The 23,179-nt window shown below is 35.2% G+C and overlaps 1 protein-coding gene across 1 annotated transcript in view; it reads right to left on the bottom strand.

The window, feature by feature from the left end:
* Window positions 1-1,140: 1,140 nt before the first annotated feature.
* Flo1 (flotillin-1) overlaps window positions 1,141-23,179 on the bottom strand; it is a 44,067-nt gene continuing 22,028 nt past the window's right edge. Inside the window, exons 3-7 of the mRNA XM_074182385.1 lie at window positions 11,955-12,045; window positions 7,894-8,157; window positions 4,874-5,488; window positions 3,728-3,892; window positions 1,141-1,753 (exon numbers count right to left, since the gene is read on the bottom strand). Of these exons, the coding sequence (XP_074038486.1) occupies window positions 1,736-1,753; window positions 3,728-3,892; window positions 4,874-5,488; window positions 7,894-8,157; window positions 11,955-12,045 (1,153 nt within the window). The 3' untranslated portion in view covers window positions 1,141-1,735. The remainder of the gene's footprint in view (window positions 1,754-3,727; window positions 3,893-4,873; window positions 5,489-7,893; window positions 8,158-11,954; window positions 12,046-23,179) is intronic.

Below are 23,179 nucleotides of genomic sequence, written 5' to 3'. Positions count from 1 at the left end.
TTTGATTTTCGTTCATTCAATTTTTCCTTTCCAACAACAAAAGATAAAGTAAATTGATGGATGTAGACGTTACTACGTGGTAGAAAATCATAAAGATAAGAGAATTGAAAATTTCTATGTTTTTTACTACTTTTTTTTGTAACTAACGTTACTGCAGTTTCGTCCTATAAGGGCATTTTCAAACTTATACATTAAACTAACAATGATTGATTACATTAGCCCTTATATAACACCACTGTAGGTAAAATAGGTAATGTCAAAAGATAAAGTATACAATAATGTTATACTGTTACTGGAAGAATCTCAAATTTATATGCTAAACTATTTACTAGCTATTTACAAAACTCTATTCACAATGTTGAATCGTTTCTTAAAAACACTTTGATATGCTCAAATCTGTTGCAAATTATTGGTAGGGTAAAATCTTGCATCCAAATTTTACTTTTGTTATCCATGATTGAACAATGTTCACACTATAAACATTCGAATTGCATTTCATTACAAGTAGCTTCATCAGGTGAAATGGGGAAGCTAGTGTGTGGTGAATTGGGTTTTGAATAAAATTCATAGTATGAAAATTATTTTCATATCATTATTATTATCATGAATGCTGTCATTGATTTCATCAAGTGATGAGACCCTATATTCAAAATCATTTTTCTCATAATTGCCATGAACATGTACTATTACTACTTGAAACTAGAACCCAAAAACAACTCATTCATAATCCAATACCAGACAGAGCTGTTTGAACCCGCATTAGCTCTCATCAGTGATACTAGGCTGAACCACAAATGCATTGCTGGACTCAACTGTTTTCAAAGGACAAGCCTAAGTTAGTAGAGGAGATGACATCACCCCTTATGAAGAAGCCTTCCAAGGGAAAGGCTGAATACTTCAGTCTTCAAATGTCAAAGTCAGCTGCAGTGCTTCGACATTGATTAATGAACAAGCTTTATTTTCTGTCTGTCTGTGAGGAAAATTATTATAAACTCTTAGATTGATCTCGCATTCATTTTGTGAAAAAAAAACTCATTGAAATTCGAACTAACAACTGATTGAAGTTTCAATGAATGTTAAGTGAAACAGAAGTGTCCTATAAAATCGTAAAGGTAGGGTGATGGTAGGGAAAAGACATGGTTCATTCATAGATTTATTCAATAGAATACACTTACAGATAAGACAATAAACTTTAATAAAAAAAATAGTGGTATTCATCAGTTTCTACTTTCTACATAACTATTACCAGTTCTTCGAATCAGCGTCGTAATATGCATATAAAAATATCAAACAAGTGCTACACAGGCTAGGGAAGTTATGCAGGAGAGAGTAGCATTACATTTATATTTCTTGGATAAGACCATTTTGAGATTATGCAAAGAGTTCATGATTCGAGATTTTCGAGACAAACGATACTGAAAATAGCAGACTCATTATTATGTAGCCTGCCACAAAATTTCAAAATTATATAAATTTAATAAGCTTTCTTCCAATGAGCTGTCACTATGGCACCAATGAATTTATGACTCCTTAAAAATTTTTCAAAATTTTTAATGGTCAACATAAACTGAAGTGAGAACAGCTAGCTCATTCATATGATGAATATATAAGTAGTATTCAAGTTTTTTGGTAAAATTGGAAAATATCTCTGTGCATGATCCTTGTGATGTTAGCTTGTTTCTTTTTATATGAATTCACAAGGGATCATCAAGCCTGCATTCCATTTTTCTGAAACCTATGCTGCATGGACAGACTGAAACAAAAAAAAATGCATTACATTTTCAATAGAGATTCAAAGAAATGAAAAATAATATAGCATTATACAACTGTTTTCAAGGTAAATAGTTTGCTGTTAAGTATTAATTTTTCAATGTGAATAATTTAGGTATAGTAGATTTTACAGTATATGGTATTAGCTAAACTATTATAATGAAACCAATTAGCCCCTCAAATTGTAAAACCCGAATCAAAATAAAGGTGAGAGAATCAAAATATAACATAATTTGTTATATAATTGTTACATAATTGGATTAAACAAGATAGTTTATTGCAGTTGATAAGCCAATACCATTTAGAGTGAAACATACTAGAACCAATTATGTGTATTTATTATTATAATTATAATATAAAATTTACAATATTTTATAATGAAATTGTCTCTGTGAAATAGGTACCAGTAATTTAATTTTCAGACTATCTTTGAAGTTATAACTTTTAACCATTTCGACCAACTTGAGTTTTTGACAACTGATTATTTTATGTCATACCACGTTCCCATGTGGCCACAGGTTATACTGGTTAGAAAAATGAGCACATGGAGCCTGGTTGTATAGTAAATGAATAAACTTTCTGGAAAAATACTAACTTAATTGTCTGTAATCAAAGCAATCAATCCAAAAGCATCAGGGAGTTATTACTGGTGACAATTGGTAGTTACCAAAAACAGTTATAATTAATATAGGTTACAAAGGATTCCTGTTTGGCAGTGATAAAGTGTTAGGAATCACACATTAAAAGGTAAGACCTCGTTAGTTCTTAGCTCGCACAAGTTTCTCAACTTTTGAGAGCTGTTGTTCGTGTGGGGGCGACAGTTGATTAACGGAAAAATAGATTTTTCTTTAAACAGATGTATTGTTGTATATAAGTTTTCTAACGAAAAACAACAATATATCATTCATTTACTTGTGAAGTGGAAGTGTATATTTATATGAAGCCTAATATTTTATTAGTACACATCAATTCATCTGCTCAATCAAATTTCTAAAAATCTTCAGTTAATACTTCGAAAGTTGAAAGTAAACCTTTTCAATTCATAATATTTCCAAATTGTGCTATATAGATATTATCATTATTTTATTTGGGATTTTTCCTGAATTTTTGAAATATAATGACCCAAGTACCTACACGACTGATTAAAATCTGTTTCTTCATTAATTAGCTGTCGCCCCCATACGAACGACAACTCTCAGAAGTTGAGAAACTTGTGTGAGATAAGGACTAATGAGGTCGTACCTTTTAACGTGTGATTCCTAACACGGTTGCAGAATCATCCCAGCTTCAGATAAATTCTCTCGAGAAAAATATCTGGTCGAGGCGGGAATCGAACCCACGGCCTTCCGATCGTGAGTCGGGCGCACTACCACCGCGGCTAATTCCGTTCTAATATGACTATATATTGACATGCTCTCATCATTCATAATTTAATAAAAACATATTCGTTCTCAATCAAGATGTATAAATTATCCCTGGTGTGATCACTTGGACCCGTTTCCCATGTAAAATATTTTGTCAATAATTCTCCATCCTACAAGTTTCAGCCTCCCATTCGCAGAGGTGCTGAGTACCTAGGTACACTAAAAAGTGACACTGATTGACATTGTCAATCAGTGCCACTTTTGAAAATAATTACAAAACAGAAGCGAATCTGTTTTTATGCATCTTTTTCTCATTCTATAGTTCTTATATTCTTCAGTTTCAAATATGGAAAAGAAACTCGTACGTTACATAGACTCTGTGAATCTTTTGGAGATTCTAACATATAACATCTTTTACAAAACAATTATGATAGATATCCTGCAAATGTTAAAGAACCACTTTAAAATAATGGATCCAGAATATAGAATTGTTTTCCATTGTGTGTGAAAAAACTTCTGCTGAAAATATTTGTTTTCTTCATCTCTATTTCTATTTCATTACCTTCACAATTTGTTTTATTTGTAAATATTACCTTGGAAATATCAACACCAGTCATATTCTTCACAAGCAGAGGTACTCGATTGACAATATCAAGAACTTCCCCTGTTAATTTGGCAGCACCCACTTCACCAGATCCAGAAGATACCATTGTTATTTTTTTCGCTTGGGAAAGGGGAGCAGCAACTTCAGCAGCAACCTGTAAAACAGCAATGATGAAATCAACTATCAAATTTGTTAAGCTCCAAAGATTAGATACTTTTGAAATCAATAATTTACACACGAGAGGATTCCAATTGTTGTAGTTAACTTGAGATATTTTGAGATAAATGGACGGAAAAGAAGTATCAAAGAACTCTCGGATCGTATCCCTCTGATGCAGATAAAATGAAAGCCGATGGCAACAATCTAAAGATAGCAGTTGCTATCCGCAATGTAAGAAATCATTGTATCACATAATCATGTGACATGAGCCAAGACTTTATACTACTTTATCTCTCAGGGCCTCATAATGGGTTCATTATAAGGTCCTTCCAATGATCTAAATCAACAACAATTATTTCTATCATCAAATGGCTCTGATATTTCAAAGTGTTGAACACTCCTTCATTCTTCGAATCCAGGAAGCTTGAAGCAGGCAAATATTGAATGCTTTGATGAACCAAATTTCTACATTTCATCAAAAAAATACCCCTGCACATCAAGATTACATAAGTGTATTCTCAAATATCTGCAGAAATAAATTACACCGCGACTTTTATATGAACCAATTATTGAATCGATTCCATCTTCAACGCAAGAACCCTGCGCTAGCAGCTACCTTGAAACACTCCCATATCTGCTTATTTATACCTAATGAATGTACAAAAAAGATTTGAACTTTGATGATTTGACAAGTCCGATTTATAAATAAGATTTGAACTTTGATGATTCGACAAGTCCGATTTATACCTACCAGTTCTGTTGGAATCTTTATTGACATTTGTATATCCCCTATTTGCCTCTAAAGTATAAATTTCAAAGTTATTCCTATATTTCAAAAGCAACCTCATTATTTAGATCTTGGTAGTGAGAAATTTATGGTTGATAACTATGTATAATGTTGAAACATATTAGGTACCCCTTGTTCATTATTGTATAAGTAAACCGGTGTTGCAATATATATATAGAAAATTTTTACCTTTGGCAATACATCAAGGAACATATCGATCATAGCAGCTTCCTTGTATTCTTTCCAAGCTTCCGCCTTCTTGGCCATCTGTTCTGCTTCAGCTTTAGCTTTAGCTTCAATAGCGAATGCTTCTGCTTCACCCTTCAATCTGAGTGCTTCTGCCTCTGCTTCAGCTTCCAGAAGAACCCTCTTATGATTGGCCTCGGCGATCTTCTCCAATCTATACTTTTCAGCTTCGGCTGGTCTGCGAATGGTGGCTTCCAATTCTCTCTCTCTTCTAGCTATTTCCTGTTCTTGAACTGCTATCTGCTGAGTCCTCTCAACAACTTGAATTTGCATTTGTTCCTCCTTGATTCTCTGCTTGGTTTTGGCGGCTTGAAGTTCATATGCCATTTCGGCTTCGGCATTTTTCGTTTGTACTTCGACGTCGTATGCGGCTTTTTTCAACTCGAAATCTCGTTTGGCCTTCGCTATTTCAGTGTCGTTCAAGAAGACGGAGGCCATCCGCTGCTCTTCGGCCAAAGCTTCTTTTATTTGTGCGTCACATCTGGCTTCAGCCTCACCAATTCGGGCATCACGTTTCACTTCTGCTGTTCGAGCCATGCCCAAGCTCTTTAGGTATCCCTAATGTGGAGAGAAAATATGTAAATCATTAACTAGATCATTTATTTCTATTCATTTTCTACATTCGTGAACTAATTGCATTTCTTTGAAGATGTGTGCAAAATAAGCCAACTTATTAGTGCCACATACACTTGAAGCAATTAAGGTTACCATCACTTTTTGAAATTAGTTGTTACAGTCAGGGCCGTCGCCATGGGGGTTGGGAGAGGTAATAAGAAAAGGGAAAGAACCGGGAGAAGGTTGGGATTTCCCAACATGCATAACTTGGAGATCCCATACTGTGAAATTGTGAGTTATTAGAAAACTTCAAAAAAGTTTAATTTCTCCCAAGTTAGAGAACAGTCCTGAACAGTCCACAAATTTTAAAGTGACAATTTTACAAAATTCACAACTTTTCGCTGTTTTTTCGACTTGAAAAAGTTGGGAAATTTCGGGCCGTGAAGGTAGAAAAAATAATAGTAGAAAACAATAAGCACAATATTATTTAAGTGTTGTTTCTTTTCATTTGTATTGAATATTCCTATACATGGTGGATATGGTGGAAGACCAAGGACCTTGGTCCAAAGTAGAATAATTCCCATTATTATTTTTATAATTACCTACCAAAATTTATAATTTTGGTAGGTAATTGATGGATGTAGGTAGCCGTTACTACGTGGTAGGGGATCATAATGAAAAGAGAAATGAAAATTTCTATGTTGTTTACCACTTTTATTTGTAACTAACGTTACTGCAGTTTCGTCCTATATGGACAGTTTATTGTATAAGTTTGAGAATGTCAATATAGGACGAAACTGCAGTTACGTTAGTTGCAAATAAAAGTGGTAAAAAACATAGAAATTTTCATTTCTCTTTTCACCAAAATTTATTTTTGTTTGTCATACCCTAACGGGCATAGGCATTCAGCCAATCTTTGGATAGCTAAGCAAGAAAATATATTAATAATTATATTATATATTATAAGTTACTACTATAATATATTACTACTATAATATATTATAGTAGTAACTTATCACTCGGCTTTCATTTTTTCGAAAGTTGGGAAATTTTGCTGGTGGGGTTGGGAAAATTTAGATTCCCTCCCCCCCTGGTATTTCTTTTCGCTACGGCCCTGGTTACAGTTGATGTGTTTCAACTCGAAGCAGAATATTATTTTTCATGAATCTAGTTTCAAAGTTTCGCATTTCTGTAGCGAATTCGCAATTTCGTAATAAATGGTTCGGGACAAACTAATGAAATGATTCCACCCATAGGAAATGGCTAATGATTTCGAAAGACCGACTTTTTAATTTTGAAAAACTGACTCGTGAATTTCAATTGTTGAAATAAATGAAATTCCAAATCTCCAACGCGAAGCAAAATATCGATAATTTGCCCTTTTCGTAGGAACACATTGGGCTGGGTTTAGGGCTATCGCTCGAGCTAAGTATTGCGAAAAGTGCGGCCCACGAAGGTCTACGACTGTACCAAAAATCAAATCTCTGCTTTAAAAAGTGACTACAATACAGGAGTGTCTTCATCTTGAGTGTGTCACACTGCTGTATATTGACGTCTGAGGAAGTAAACGAATAAAGCGGGAAACCGTCAAGATACCTACTTATCTTAACGTAGTTGTTGTATTATGTGTAACCACTTACTGATTCAGATAACACCGGATATCATATGGATATCCAATTCATGTTCAATTCAGGTCGGAATATCCTTGGACATGAAATGAATGTTTATAACATATCCCACAGTGGTCATGAAATAATATATTCCTGAGGATAACTTATGCACATCTATAAAATAAAAGTATTATATACTACAGGCGTCCAGGTTGATGGCCTAGAACGTCTATAAGATATATTTTTGACATAAACCAGATGTCCAATAGGTATCCATCGGATATTTGTGTGTTGTATGGTCGCGTTGGTCGCACTATCAATTCTATGTGGAATATTTTTTTTTGAGAGATTAGTTTTTGGGAAACAAACTTTTTAGCTCTCTACTCCTCCATCCTTATAAAAGAACTGTGGGAAACTTTGACATATTCGCAGAGACAATTCAAAATAAATTTGAAGTTGGCCTTGTAAAGCAATAACATTGCATGAATGTGTTTTATTGTACTCACCTGAAGATACTTGACCAACACCTTTGAATTAGATACAAACTATTTTCAAAGCAATTTCAATAATCAGTCAATCAATTCGCCAAACAAACCTATCAATGAGATTTTTCCAAATATCTCTCCAATCTGAACATTATCATTGATTGACTGATTCGTGTCTTGCTACAGCGACACTACACAAAAAACAACCAAGTAATTGAACATACCTTGGCACCCTTTTGAAGCAAACAAACCAAAAACAAAAGAATAGTATTACCTCATAATGCAAGTGAATTATTCATTTGATTATCCGTACCTCTTCATCTCTGATATCCTTCAGGGTGTAAGAAACTACAGTAATGCCCATATTGACTAGATCAGAAGAAGCGACTTCGAAAACTTGCTTGCTGAACTTTTTGCGATCCTTGTATATCTCCTCGACAGTCATGGAACCCATGATGGCCCTTTGGTGCCCTTCTAAGGTTACTAAGGCGATGTGTTGAATTTCGTTCTCTTTTTTCCCAAGGAACTGTTCACAAGCTGCCAGAAGCATCTCTTCATTTTGTCCCTGAATCTTCACCTGATTTTAAATATGACGATTGTTGTTACAAATAAATAGGAACCGTTGGAAAAAAGGTAAATTCAACAAATCTGCATCGACAGAAAGAAGATTTTTTCTTTGAATGAAACTATTAGTATACAGTGAAATGTGTGTAATAATAACAATAGACTTTATTCCAAAATATCACCTGGAATATGGCATGTAGAGTACCTAGAGAGTATATTCGATTTTTCATGAACAGACAGAAAAAATCGTTTTCTATCTTTTACTCTACCCTTTATTAATAATAGGGTACTTTCCGATCCCCAAATAAAGCCAGATAAAGCTGTTATGCTTCTCAAACACTATGGAGAATTGATGCGATGAAGGAAAACCTGAATAATAACTGCATAAAGTCAGTTGCAAAGCCAAACTTTGACATCGACAACCGAATGAGATTCGTTCCTGCCTTTTTCTGCAGCTTTCACTACAAAGCAACAAAACCACCCAAAAAACAAAACATTCGTGATTCAACACCAAACAGACTTGCAGTAAGAGCTGCAGAGAAAAACAGAGAACGAATCTCGTTCATCAGTTGATGTCGAAGTTAGGCGACCATGAATGCCTTTGTTTTTATCTCTGGTTTCTAATAGAATAATGTAATAAGCCGAAGGATTTGTTGTCCATTCGAATTTTTGAGTTTTATTGATATTTTTTGATAATGCAAAAACGAATTAGAAACTAGTCCTCCGAGTTTGCATTAAATTTGAAGATTCTGTTACGATGAAATTTTGTCGGTACTTATGCTCAATATATTATCACAGCTTACTCAACATGAACACTGCATGTGTCTTGGAAAAATATACAGGGTGTCCCTGGACTTCCTCTTTTCCTCTCGGGAATGTATAGATGGGGTCAAAATATCACCAGTACTTCATATAACTTTTTTTCCTAAAATCCTTCGTTACCAAGTTACGGGCCCTCGAAGTTACAAAATGAAAAATGTTTTTCTTTGATAACTTTTCAAGTGAATATTCAAAATCATCCAAATTTTGGTAATTGACTAAACAAATGAATTCCGTCGATGAGCTTTCATGCAGGACTCAGTTGTTTTGCTACAAAGTCAGGAACGGACTACCCCCGATGGTCCACACCCCAAAACTTAGAAATGACAGATATTTTTCAATATTTTTCAACAAAATAAGGTTACTTGGACAATTCTATGAATAAAAGTACTCGTGTGGAAAGTCGATCAGAGCAACGAGTCTTGATAAAAATGTAGTTCTACTCGACGACATCAAATCCGCTCGTCCACCATTATTTGAAATGAATAATTATCAAAGCAGAAATAATAATGATAACGTTAATTCAACAACATTTATAACAGGAATAATACAAAGTATGCTAAAATGAAGTCGTAAACAAAAAGTACAGTACCTATATGGAAGTTTAAGTCACAATTGTGATAGCAGATATTTTTTCAAAAGAAATATCAAGTTCTGTAGATTCGTGGTGTTTTTAAACTAACAAGCTACTCTACTATGAAATATCGATTTCATTCCATATTTTGTATGTACATAATACGTGTGTAATAATCACGTTTCGTGTTGATCAGTTATCTGAATCTCATGAAACTCAACATTCGAATGTTTCAAATTCTTCTTCACAGCTAAACTGTTGAGGAGTTTCACTGATAATTATAATTTTATGGGAGAAATTCTTTAACACGAATCTAAATTTAGCTGAAAAAACGCACATCGGAAAAAATATTTACTATACTAATGAAAAGCAAACGAATGAACTACAAAAACGGCTGCACATGATCAGGTGAAAAATATCCAGGGAATAATTATGTTCCATTTCTTTCACAGATGTTGACAAAAAAACCTTTTAGAAAGTTTTGATAAAAAATGAGAAACTGGAATGCGATTTTGTTTTGTTGAGTGGTGCGTTGTCATATGACTATCATTGTATTGTCAATATTCTATAGGATATTTTGAATTTTTTTGATATGGCCGAACAGTTGACATTCAATGAATATGCAGATATGCATGTATTTTATGGACGAGCATTTTGTAATGCTGCAGAAGCTCGTCGTCTGTATTCCGAGCATTTTCCCAATCGAACGGTACCGTCAAGAGAAACATTCGAGTGTGTCGATCGCAGCTTGAGGGAGACAGGTATGTAATTAATTTGAGCACGTTGTTTTATTTCGATATTATTGTAGGTACAGTTTTGCCAAAACGAGGTGGTGAGGGCGCTCCTAGGACTGTACCGTTGTATTGGAGGAAAATATTTTGGAAGCCGTCGCTGATGATCCTTCAATGAGCATCAGAAATCTATCAAAACAGTTCCATACATCCAAGTCCACTATTCATAGAATAATTAGGGAACAACTGCTCCACCCACTTCACATCCAGAAGGTACATGCCATGACACCTCAAGATTTTCCAGCACGACTGGAATATGCCAATTGGTTCATGGATAGGCAAAGAGAGGATATGACTTTTATTAATCGAGTTTTATTCACTGATGAAGCAGGTTTCAGTAGAGAGGGAGTTATCAACTCTCATAATCTCCATATATGGGCCGAAGAAAATCCTAATGGGATATTGCAAACCAAACACCAACGGAAATTCAACGTGAATGTTTGGGCTGGTATCATAGGAAACCATCTTATAGGACCATTCGTTCTACAGGACCGATTGAATGGAGAACGTTATTTGGAGTTCATTCAGAACGATTTGAATGGACTTTTGGAACATGTTCCATTGCAAACCCGAAGAGATATGTGGTTTATGCATGATGGCGCTCCTCCTCATTTTAGTTTGATTGTGCGTGACCATCTGAACCATATTTTCCACAATAGATGGATTGGTAGAGGTGGGCCATATTCATGGCCATCGCGGTCTCCGGATTTAAATCCATAGGATTTCTTTCTGTGGGGGCATCTAAAAAGCCTTGTTTACGCTACACCTATTCACACAAGAGATGCATTGTTGAATAGAATAACATTACATTGTGAAGCCATACGAAACGACCCTGGAATGCTATTTCAAATACAGAGAGGGTGTCTTCGCAGACTAAGAAAATGTATAGAGACAGAAGGTGGTCACATCGAGCAGTTTCTGTAGCGGATTTTTCATTTCTGTTTGCTCTTGAGTTTCGTTAGTTAAACGTGTTTGCATTATGAAAATTCGTTATGAACATTTTACCTATCATTTCCATTTTCCTTAAAAAATAATATTTTCGAATAATGGTAGACATCTCAGGATAAATATTGTTGAATTAACGTTATCATTAGTATTTCTGCTTTGATAATTATTCATTTCAAATAATGGTGGACGAGCGGGTTTGATGTCGTCGAGTGAAACTACATTTTTCTCAAGACTCGTTGCTCCGATCGATTTTCCACACGAGTACTTTTATTCATAAAATTGTCCAAGTAACCTTAATTTGTTGAAAAATATTGAAAAATATCTGTCATTTCAAAGTTTTGGGGTGTGGACCATCGGGGGTAGTCCGTTCCTGACTTTGTAGCAAAACAACTGACTCCTGCATGAAAGCTCATCGAAGGAATTCATTTGTTTAGTCAATTACCAAAATTTGGATGATTTTGAATATTCACTTGAAAAGTTATCAAAGAAAAACATTTTTCATTTTGTAACTTCGAGGACCCGTTACTTGGTAACGAAGGATTTTAGGAAAAAAAGTTATATGAAGTACTGCTGATATTTTGACCCCATCTATACATTTCCGAGAGGAAAAGAGGAAGTCCAGGGACACCCTGTATATTTATATTTGTTATAAAGTGCATGAAATCAGATTAACTTTACCTGTGCAATTCCTGTGACTGAAATTGGTACACCCTGGCTTGTGTATACAGTGGGGCTGTCTACTATGAGAGTCATTGTATTCAAAGAAATCCTGTAACATAATAATTCGTACAAAACATTAAAATGTCAAATTTTGTTTTTGGGAAAAAATTGACGGATGTCAATCTGTAATGTTGGTTGGCGTTATTGCTAATCACTACATTTTCTTTTAATCAGTAGGTCAGTTGGTAGTACATTGGTTAGCAAGTTCATCCAGTGGAATCACACTTTGAAAGACATAATCTCATTAATCATTTACTTGAAGATGACTCTAATTTTGAGAGTTGTCGTTAGAAGAGTGAGGATTAAAGAAAAACAAAACATTAAGTATATACCCATTCAGCACAAAAAAACCATAACTCTTCAAATCATCAAATTGCTCCAAATTAAATTTTGTGATTAAAGATAATTTCGTAGTCTTTCTTATAATTTCCCGTATAAAGCGAAGAACTAAAGGAAGAAAAAAATTTAGAATGAGTGCTTATTTTTATCCCAAGACAATTTTGAGAAAAACTGTTTCAACATAAGAAGTTAGTAACGTGTTTTCATGTTTGCTTTTACAGTCGTTTTTCTTGAAGATCTTCTGATATAAGGTTTTTCTGTTAGTACTTTGGTAACCCTCTTTGATAACCCTCTTGGTAACCCACCAACATAAAAAAAAAATTCTTGAAGGGATTCACTTGTGCTTTGCTTTTCACCAGCATAATTCATGAACTCAATAATATTGAAACTATTGAAAGAAATATACAGGGCATTTCAACGAAAACTTGACGTCCTCTGTAAGTCAGAAACAGACATGTAATCGACAATTTCAAAGAAAACGTCAATTTTTATTTCTAATATGAAAATCATACCCGAAACTTCACCCCCCTGCGGTCAGCAATTACCCCCCTAAACGTTGAACGTTTTATTTAAGAAAAAACAGAAAATTCGCTGCCGTTCATTTTAATAAGGAAATCAACAACAAATAATATCAGTGGAAACAAAATCAACGGATAAATTGTAAATTTATAAATTGGATAAAAAGACCTCCACCTAGTTTCCTACAATAATACAGTCTACTATCGAAAGGATTCCTTATCAGCAATATACATTTTCGAACAATTCTCTGTCGCAGGTCTTCTAGATTTGTAGGCTTAGTAGAGTACACTTTCGACTTCAGGTGTCCCCCATAAAAAAGAAGTCTATCGGTGTAAGATCAGGTGATCTAGCTGGCCACTTCTCTGGACCCCTTCTACCGATCCAACGCATTGGACGTTCGTCCAAAACTGTCTCACCCGAACATCAAAATGTGGGGGTGCACTATCCTACTGGAATGTTATTATTATTATATATAAATAAAGTTCTATGTAAGCCTAAAAACGAAGGATATCAACAAGTTAATACAATGCATGCAAAAAGAAAAGAAAAATAATTAATATATGCATAGAGGCGATTAAGCAAATAAGCAAATGTCTATTTTGTTTTTGAAACTGTTCACTGAGTCAGAATTCATAACATCGCTGGGTAAACTATTCCATGTTTCGAAAATACGATTCACCAAAAAATATTGTATCTGCTTTGTTGCGAATTTTTAGCATAGTTATACTTAGCTATACGGAAAGATATGATGAGGTCCCCACGGAGTCGACGTTGGTCAAAAGCTAGCAGTTTTGCCATCCTCAGTCTTTCGGGATAGGTTGGACGCACTTCACCAAAAGTCATACGTGTGGCTCGACGCTGTACATTTTCCAACAAGTCCCTATCGCGCACCAGAACAGGACACCACACTGGACCTGCATACTCCATGCTTGGACGAACGTAGAGTTTTATGGAACTTGAATATGATAGATGGAGGAACGTTTTGCGGATGAGGTAAATCAGTGTGTTTGCGCGTTTGCATGTGGATATTATATGTTCGGACCAAGTTAAGTCAGTATTGATAATCACTCCCAAGTCTGCATGTACGTAACGATTGACCGCTTATTGTGTACGTACGGAGTGGATTGTTCTTTCCTTGATGAAGTACGACGCATTTGTCGACGTTAAGAGGTTGAAGCCAACCCTCGCACCACTGACTAATCGAGTTTAAGTTTTCTTGAAGGGAATGATGTTCGACTAAGGCAGTTCCATTAAGTTTAGTATCATCGGCATAAAACGACTTGCTAGACATTATGTGAAGAGCAAGATCACTTGCATAAACAACGAAGAGGAGCGGGACAAGAACAGTTCCCTGAGGAACTCCACTTGTGACTTGTCTGTGCGAAGAAAAAGAGTGACCCACTTTGACCGTGAAAGTTCTATCTGTCAGATAAACAATATCTGTCGGTATTTTCTTATCGTAAGCTGTCGTCCAATCGTTCATGCACTGTAGTAGATTGCTGGTGGTTGATCTACCTTTGACGAAACCATGTTGTTCTGGTTGTATGATTGCGTTTTTTGTTAAAAATTCTGACATATCTTCTACGATGATGGATTCCATTACTTTGGAAGACTAATGGGCCTGTAGTTAATTGGATTGAGTTTATCGCCTTTTTTGAAAATAGCGGTGACAGTTGCCTTCTTCCAAGCCTATGGGATGCGAGATTTTGCGAAAGAGACTGACATGACTGTTGACAACGGAGAGCAGAGAGTTTCGGCAAACTTTTTGAGAAAAAAGGGGCTCATTCCACCCAAACCTAGAGATGAATTCGATTTAATGTTCAATAAATGATTTTTAACTTTTTCCGAGGTAAACGTCACATTAGTCAGATTATCACGTAGTCGTTCTGCTATAATTTTTGGTAATTGGTCATCTTGAGGCTCAACCGTTATTTATTTTCTACTAAATTGTCATCATTTTACAAAATTTGTGTAATCATAGGATCTACACAGTTTTGTGATAGATTCAAGTATGTGTTTCCATTGAGATTATCTTCAATGAAGAATGGTCCAAGAATGTGATTACCAAGAATGCCGTCCCAGACATTCAATTTTTGTGGAGTTTGTAAATGTGATTCCATCAATGAATGAGGGTTCACATCGCTCCAGTAACGACAATTATGTCTATTCACTTCACCATTCAACATGAAATAACTTCCGTCTGAAAAACATGTATTGTATAATAGGTTTGGGTTATTGATCAATTTCTCGCTGAACACCTCATAAAACTGAAGTCGACGATCAGAATCATTTTCGTTTAATTCCTGAACTAGCCTTATTTAGACAGGATGGAATTTATAGGCTTTCAAAATCTGAAAAACACTAGTAGCTGATAGGTACACCAGACGCTCTAGCTACTTCACTGACAGATTTGTCGATTATCCATTTGTACATGTCCTAAAACTGCAACTTCAACTCCGTCATTTCTGACAGGACGGGATAATTCATGTTTTCTGTTGTGAATAGAACCTGAAGTTCGAAACTTATCGATTAACTGTTTAACGTATTGAAGGGATCACGTTGTGGTCTGAATGATTCGTATTATAAATTCTTGCAGCAACTTTAGAACATTCGTTATTTCGATAATAGGTTGCAACAATTTCTATTCTTTCTTCAGTAGAACAAGGATGACTGAATAATAATTCGTGAAGAAGTGACAGTGGCCAACTATCTACTTTTTATTCTGCGACAACTAGATTCAACAAAAACTACCAGTGCAGAAAAAACTAACAGTGTCCTTCATTTCAAAATGTGTACTACTAATTAAATAAATTCTACAAATCTAGAAGACCTGCGACAGAGAATTGTTCAGGAATGCCGATTTCTGACTCTCTTCAATAATGTAAGGAATGCTTTCGAAAGCAGACTGTATCATTGTATGGAACTAGATGGAGGTCATTTTGAACACTTTATCCCCGTTGATTGTGTTACCATTGATATTACTTTTGTGGATTTCCTCAATAAAATGGGCGACAGAAAACTTTCTGTTTTTTCTTGAATAAAACGTTCAACATTTAATTTCTCAATAACGAATGAACCAATTTCGAAAAAAATTACAGAAGTAATACAAAATACCTTTCAAATGATGTATCCCTCTACCCCCCATGCCATTGAAAAAAATTGGAAGGGTAGTTGCTGACCGCAGGAGGGTGAATTTTCGGGTATGATTCCATATCAGAATTGGTCCCCCTAGAAATAAAAATTGACGCGTTCTTTGAAATTTTCGATTACACGTCCCTTTCTGACTTACAGGGGGGTCAAGTTTACGTTGGAACGCCCTGTATATATTTGATAAGATATCCATACTGAGATGAATTGACCAAATAAAGTCCTTTGCAACGACCATAGCAGTAGTTACAGCAACGGTTAATGCATTTTGACATGTAGTGAAAAATTAGTCATATTCAATATTGAGATGTAAACGTTTATTACAAATGGATTGATTTCGCAAAAAAATATATATTAACAATAAATTTTTAGTATTTAAAGAGTTGCATGGAACTTTATTTTTAATGAGGATTATATTTATGGCAAATATCTGATTCATTTTATAGTCTCTTTAGTTGTAAGATTATATTTCGTGTATGGTGATAGTAAGTGGATTGTGTGATTGATTGAACGTCCATTTCATGCAAAAATCCTTTTGGCACAAAGAATTTTTTTTAATGGCCTATAGAAATTTTCCGTCAGTGCACAACATCGTGCTTCAAGGTTACCGGAAAAAGTCATTATAAGACAACGAACTGAAGTCCTTCCTCAAGAAAAGTGAAATGATAGCTCACCGAATCAATAATATAAATGCGGATGTTTATCCCATAGTTCTGCGGTGCCATCCGGTAAGAAAACATTTATAATTCTTGTAAATAGGAAGACACATCTATTATTGCGTCATAATTCCATAGTGAGTCGAAATGGCCTTCCATTATACCGCGAGTAAATATATTTTCTCTCGCTCTTTACCATGTAATCTAATAGAAATAAATTGTAATCAGTTCTAGATTAGATTGATATAATTGTGTACAGGTTCGGAGTTATACTCGTATCAGAGAATCAAATACTGGATGCTGAAAATGTTAAAAGATTTTACTAAATTATGTATCTGTAAGGACAGGTATCCATATTTTATTGATGTTCGTTGCCTTTTCTTTTCTATTGAAATTAACCCTGTTTTTGAATTTCTATTGCCTCTCGAGTTTTATCAAGCATTACTGTATCTTCGAATGAGATAATATGTAAAAACCCGGAAAATAGCTTTCACACAGTATGTATTCTACTATTTCATCATCTTCTCAACAGTACAATAGCAAGAAAAACGTCAGTTTCAGTACACATGAACACACTCGTGAGTCACTAATAGTGTTGCAGTTCTGGTGTTTGGGAGCAGTTTTTGTTTTGAATATTGTCTCCGCCAGAGGTCCCAGTTATACCTTTCACATTTATGAATGTGAACATATACATATGAGCAGTTCATTACACATAAAAATTTCTACGTAGACTAATGAGTCTATTGTTAAAAATCATTTACGATGTACCACTCTAGAGGGGATAAGTCGAGTAATCGTGGTGGCCATTCTACTGCTCCTCTTCGAGCAATCCATCTGATAGGGAATTCATCATTTAGCCACTCAAAATAAGTAGTGTGGAGGAGCTCCAACTTGTTGAAAGTGAATACCTACGATGTTACCAGCCGCATCAATTTGATTTTCCAAACTAGCAGAAAGAAGTAGCCCCTCTAGTTAGATACCAGTCCAAACGTTCATATTCTCTGTTTACTTGACTTACATTGAGAAAAAACGTACCCTCATCAGTAAAGCAAATATTTCGCAAACTATTATGGTTTCCATTTATAAAATTTGTCATCGTATCGCAAAATTCAATTCTTTTGTCGAAATTGATCGTCATGAATATGTTGAATAATTTTCATTCTATACTGGTGACATTTATTTGAATTTAGTGAACTTTTTACTGTTTTATGAGACATTCCTACGTGGCGTTACTCAAAGCGAAGTGGTGAGGAGATTTCTGCAGTAAAGGTTCCTAAAATTTATTTTACGCTGCTTTCATTGAACATTTTTGGCGATCTTTTTACGCATATACGATATTTTTCATAAATAATAATTTGAGTTCTTTGTTGAAATGTGAATAGCATTGTTGAAAATTATTTAGTAAACGCACAACCTCTAACTCTCTAAACTAATTTTATAGTAAGGTAATTTTGGTAACCAGAACTGGTCTCGTGAATGACAAAAAATACTTTAACAAAAAATACAAGAATGCTTTATCTTTGTGAATTGAGTTCAACTTGTGAAATGTGGCAAAATAGGTAGAACGACCAAATTAATACCGATGATACACTATAAAACCACACTTTTGTCTATTTTTCACGATAGTTCTATATTTGTTGACTAGTTTAGGTCATTACACCATTTTCAAAACTAACTATCGTGAAAAAAAGACAAAAGTGTGTTTTTATGGTGTATCCTCAGTAAACGTGAATTTCCACAAAATAAACAAGTCGTCAATCAAAAAACAACCAAATTCATAATTGACGTTTATTTCTTTACTTTTTGACAACTAACTTGTCATTCGTGACTACCATACAAGTACTAGGAAAATTACATTCTTTCTAATAATAATTTTTGAGGGAATATGACGCTTTTCTATTATTCTGTTGGAAACTAGAAGTAAAAATACTTTAAACATTCACCGTTACTTAAAACGACTTCAGTTTCAATTCATCAAAATAATATCACCAGGTGTTTTTGATACCTAAACTTCTTTACAGTTTTCACCAGATTTCGCGCGGAATGCTAACAAAAAAGGTCAAGTATGTGATATTATCCAAAAGCTAGCTGAACGACCTTTGAAATGAGGTATCACTCAACTACTAGACTACGAAAAGTCCCCCTGAAAAATGAGTTTGAGGTGTATTTGCATATCTTTAGATTTTCTATAGGGGCTGAAATTGACACACTGTATGTAAAAGGTTTATATATTCACATTACTTTTGCTCAAACTCGTGAAAAGAGAAGAGAACAGCTATGAAGCTGCACAGTTTTCCGAAGACTTGGAAAAAAAGAGACAAGTCTAATGGCTTCCAAATAGCCAAGTGGGTTTTTTAAACCTATACCATTTGCTTAGTCCGATCCTTGAACAGTAGTGTGCATCTATCAGTTGGTCGGTAGAAAATTGAATAATATCTCGTCTTGTTGCAATGCAGCTTCGAACATTTTACACCAGAATGGGTTAATGAATAATAATCAAGAAATAATAATAAAAAGGAATAAGTAATACTCCAGCTTAGTCAATGATAATGACCTTTCGAGGCATTGACATCATACTCAGGAAGGACAAATTACTAGGATATCTGCTACGATGACTTCGCTAATGTGTCTTTGTTTCATTTTTTACCTACTCTATTTCGTGAGAAAAAAACTTTATCGAGTTAGTCCAGAGATATTTCTGTCCTGAAATCATTCACATATTTTAAAAAATCAATCAACAGTTACTTGTCGGGGGTTTAGAAATCTGCTGAGAAAATATCATTTGTTATTTCAACATTGTTAGTAATAATCCAGGGGGGGATCTGGGGTTTGTTTCGGAAAAGGGGATACACCAATCCTACAGCTGAATTTTTTAACGAAAAGCGCGGCAATCAATTTTTTCAACTTCAGTTTTTCCAAAATATGTATGAGATATTAGTCTATTTCGGAAAATATATATATATTTGCAATAAAAATCTTACATTAGATTAAAAAACCAGTTGAATATGAAAGAATACTTTCTTAGCAAAAAGAATGTTTTCCCAGTTTCTTTTCATACATAAATCATAAAATTTATGAATGAGTTGTACAAATAGATTCGAAGGGTATGAAAGTGAAATTTGAAAAACAAAATTGTACTCGTAGAACTTTGAATGTTTACCCAACTACTGCAAAGCCAAAAGAGTTATGATTTTAGCACCGTGACGCAGTAATCTAGTTCATTAGCACTTCTAACTAGCACTACTACTAGCACGTTATTAGTTATAAAAGTACGGGTGACAGGTTAAATTTTATACGAACAAAATCAGTATGACGGCTGTTAACAGCAATATATAAAACAGGAGAAAATTCTGAGTCCAAAAATATAAATTTATTAATAATAATAATAATAATAATGATAATGATGAATGGTCTTTATTTTACGTGGCGGAGGACCCACTGAATGAATTATACATTTTCACAGCATGATACGTGAAGGATCGTTCATAGATAGTGCTGTTATGATCCGAAATGTCAAAATTATTATTAAAACTAAAAGTTTCTTGAATGTATCTGATGTCTGGAAAGGAGGGTCAACAGTAGTTTCCAACAACAGTTCGTCGGGAGCTTCAAAATGATGTGTCACAAGACCCCCCTTTCCATTTAATTTTTTTAACCAGATGGCACCCAGTCGCCATCATGAAAGTTTCATCTGTCAATTTCACTTCAAAATAAAGTTTTCATGCATTAATTTCATTGTCTCAAAGTTGAATTTTTTGAGTTGACCCGTTCAAAAAATAAAAAGGAGGGGGACATTAAAGAAATGCACTGTATGTATATAGTACAATATTAAAATATACTGGGCGACAGAAAAATAATTTCACAATTTTTCAGCGTTTATGAATAGTTCAGCGTTACTAGATGGGCTGACAAGTTCATAGGCTAACATACAGATTGCGTTACTAGTATCTGTATCTGTAGAGTGGGGAGGTTGAGTGTAGGCCCACAGCACTAAGACCACATATGACCTACTGTACATCCTCTCGAGGAGTTGTCCTCCTAGGTCATCGTCCATCCTGTCCTTTCCAAGAAGGTGGACAGGTCACTAGGGGACATCTTCCTTATATCGGCAGGTGTAGTCCAAGACTCGCCGAACACACACTCTTATTGACGATTACTCACACATCCTGCATAGAGGTGTGCCCACTAGCCCCATATTATAGAGGTGTTTCCTTAGTTGACAGTGGCCAGTCAGATATCCTACCGTTAAGCGTAGATTTTTCCTGGTCATCGCCAGATATTTCTTTGGCGAAGTCATCAGGCCGTAGGTGCCACTGGGTCCTAAAATTCTTAGTCCAGCCGCTTCCTTGGCTAAAGAGTCGGCAATGCGATTACCTTTACTCCTGTCGTGCCCTTTAACCCACCTCAGGATGTTATTATCTACCGAGGCTTTGGCTATATCTTGGTGGCACTCCAGTAATAGCCCTAACGTAACACGTTGTCTGTTTAAGGCTAATAGGGCTTGTCTGCTGTCAGTGCAGATTGTTATGTTTTTGCCAGAAATTCCTTTCCTGGTTATTTCTTTTGTGGCGATTGAGAAACCAGCCAGTTATGTTTGAACCACGCTGGTATTTTTTTTCCATTCCCCACTTAATCATTAGGCTTGGTGATCTGGGGTACACTCCACATCTTGAGCCTTCTTTGGTTTGTGAGTCGTGTGTATATATGCGTATTGCATTTGAGGAGCAGACATTCAAAATGCGTTTTGTCCAATACTTCAGCTTTTGAAATGGAGATGGCGATCTATTCTTCAAACTAAGGCGCATATTTTAACACAACCATGAACATTCAAAAGGCGTTCAGTCCCATATGAAATCCCAGTGAAGATTGATTGGACATTCGAAGTGCATTTTGTCCACTACGCATAGACTTTCAAAACGCCTTTGTTGTTGCGCTGCGGACTTAATGCATTCTGAATGTACTTTGGCAAATAGTACACAATTATTATTGCTATTATACTGTTTGATGATCTGAGACAATGGAATGTGAACATGTAGTAGGTGATAGTGATCGCGGAAGTCGTAAAAGAGGGAAAAATTCCACTAAGAGAGCGAAATAAACAAATAAGGTAAATTATTAATAACTACTTAGAGGTTATGTTTTGAACTTTTGATTTCTTCAGGTATTCTTATTTTGACTCCAATTTGGATATGTTTACATATCCCTGCAATCATGAATCATGTAATATTTCGCTTCAAGAACTTCGCGTGTTCGTCGAGCGAAATTCTATAAACAACCAGATAAAGTGAAACAAGATACCAAAATTTCCCATCTTCTCCAAGTGTCTACACCCAAAAGAAACAGAAGCAGGAAATGACAGAACGAGAAGCATCATAGTATGACTATTAAGCATAAAATATGGACTAGTTCAGGAAAGCGAGACGTTTGTCAGAAAATGTTTCTTAATGTATTTGGAGTAAGCCATCGGCGTGTCCAAAGTATTGCAAAAAAATGAAAACTGGTGTTGGTATATTAGAAAACAGGGGTGGTGACCACCGCTCACATAAAACTACTTCGAAAAAATTGAAAGTCATTGAATTTATCAAAAATTTAAAGGGCACAGTAAGTCACTATGGACGCGGTAAATCCCGAAGAATTTACTTACCTTCCGAGTATAACATTGCTAGTCTCAGGAAATCGTACAACAATTCTGTAGAACCAAACTACCAAGTCAATTACAAATTTTTTAGTCGCATATTCAATGACAAATTTAACATAGGTTTTGGTTCTCCAGCCTCCGATGTTTGTGGCTTTTGCTTGCGTCATCGAAGACAGTTAAGTTTGTGTAACGAGCCACAAAAAAAGACGAACATAATGACCGATCTGAGGGTTCATAGATTGAGGAGCAAGCAATTTTACAAGATGATGAAAGAAGAATCAGAAGATAGTCTTTCTTTTTGCTTTGACCTACAGCAAGTGCAGGTACTACCTTAAGTGCCAATAGGAGATGCTTTTTATGCACAACAAGTATCTTTATATTCTTTCTGCATCACTGACATTTCGAGCAGAGCACCCATTTTCTATTCCTGGCTAGAGACTCAAGCCGGTCGTGGATCCATCGAAGTAGGATCTGCATTGTTTGATTTCTTTTCAAAAATGGCATTTCCGGACCACGTAAAGGAACTGCGACTATACTCAGATGGATGCGGTGGCCAAAATAAAAATAGTCATATTGTTCACATGTGTATGATTTGGCTTCAAAGACATGCTCCTCTAACGTTACAGTCCATTAGAATGTGTTTTCCAGTTCGTGGGCATTCGTACCTACCTGCTGATCGCGTATTTGGCAGAGCCGAAAAATTGATAAGAGCACAAAGTATGATAAAATCTCCAGATAAATACTGGGAGCTTTATTCTAAAATCGGAGAAGTACGTAAATTAGGAGTAGAATGGGCAGCTATTTATGATTTCAAAAAAGCATTGACATGTTTGAAAAAAGTTTCAGGAATCAGCGAGGCAAAGAGAATCTTCATCAAAAGACTG

The sequence above is a fragment of the Leptinotarsa decemlineata genome, unplaced genomic scaffold, assembly GCF_025532065.1.
Source record: "Leptinotarsa decemlineata unplaced genomic scaffold, Ldec_3_MD MMD2_tig00026328_RagTag_RagTag, whole genome shotgun sequence".
NCBI lineage: Eukaryota > Metazoa > Arthropoda > Insecta > Coleoptera > Chrysomelidae > Leptinotarsa > Leptinotarsa decemlineata.
This window is presented reverse-complemented; position numbering and strand designations above follow the sequence as displayed.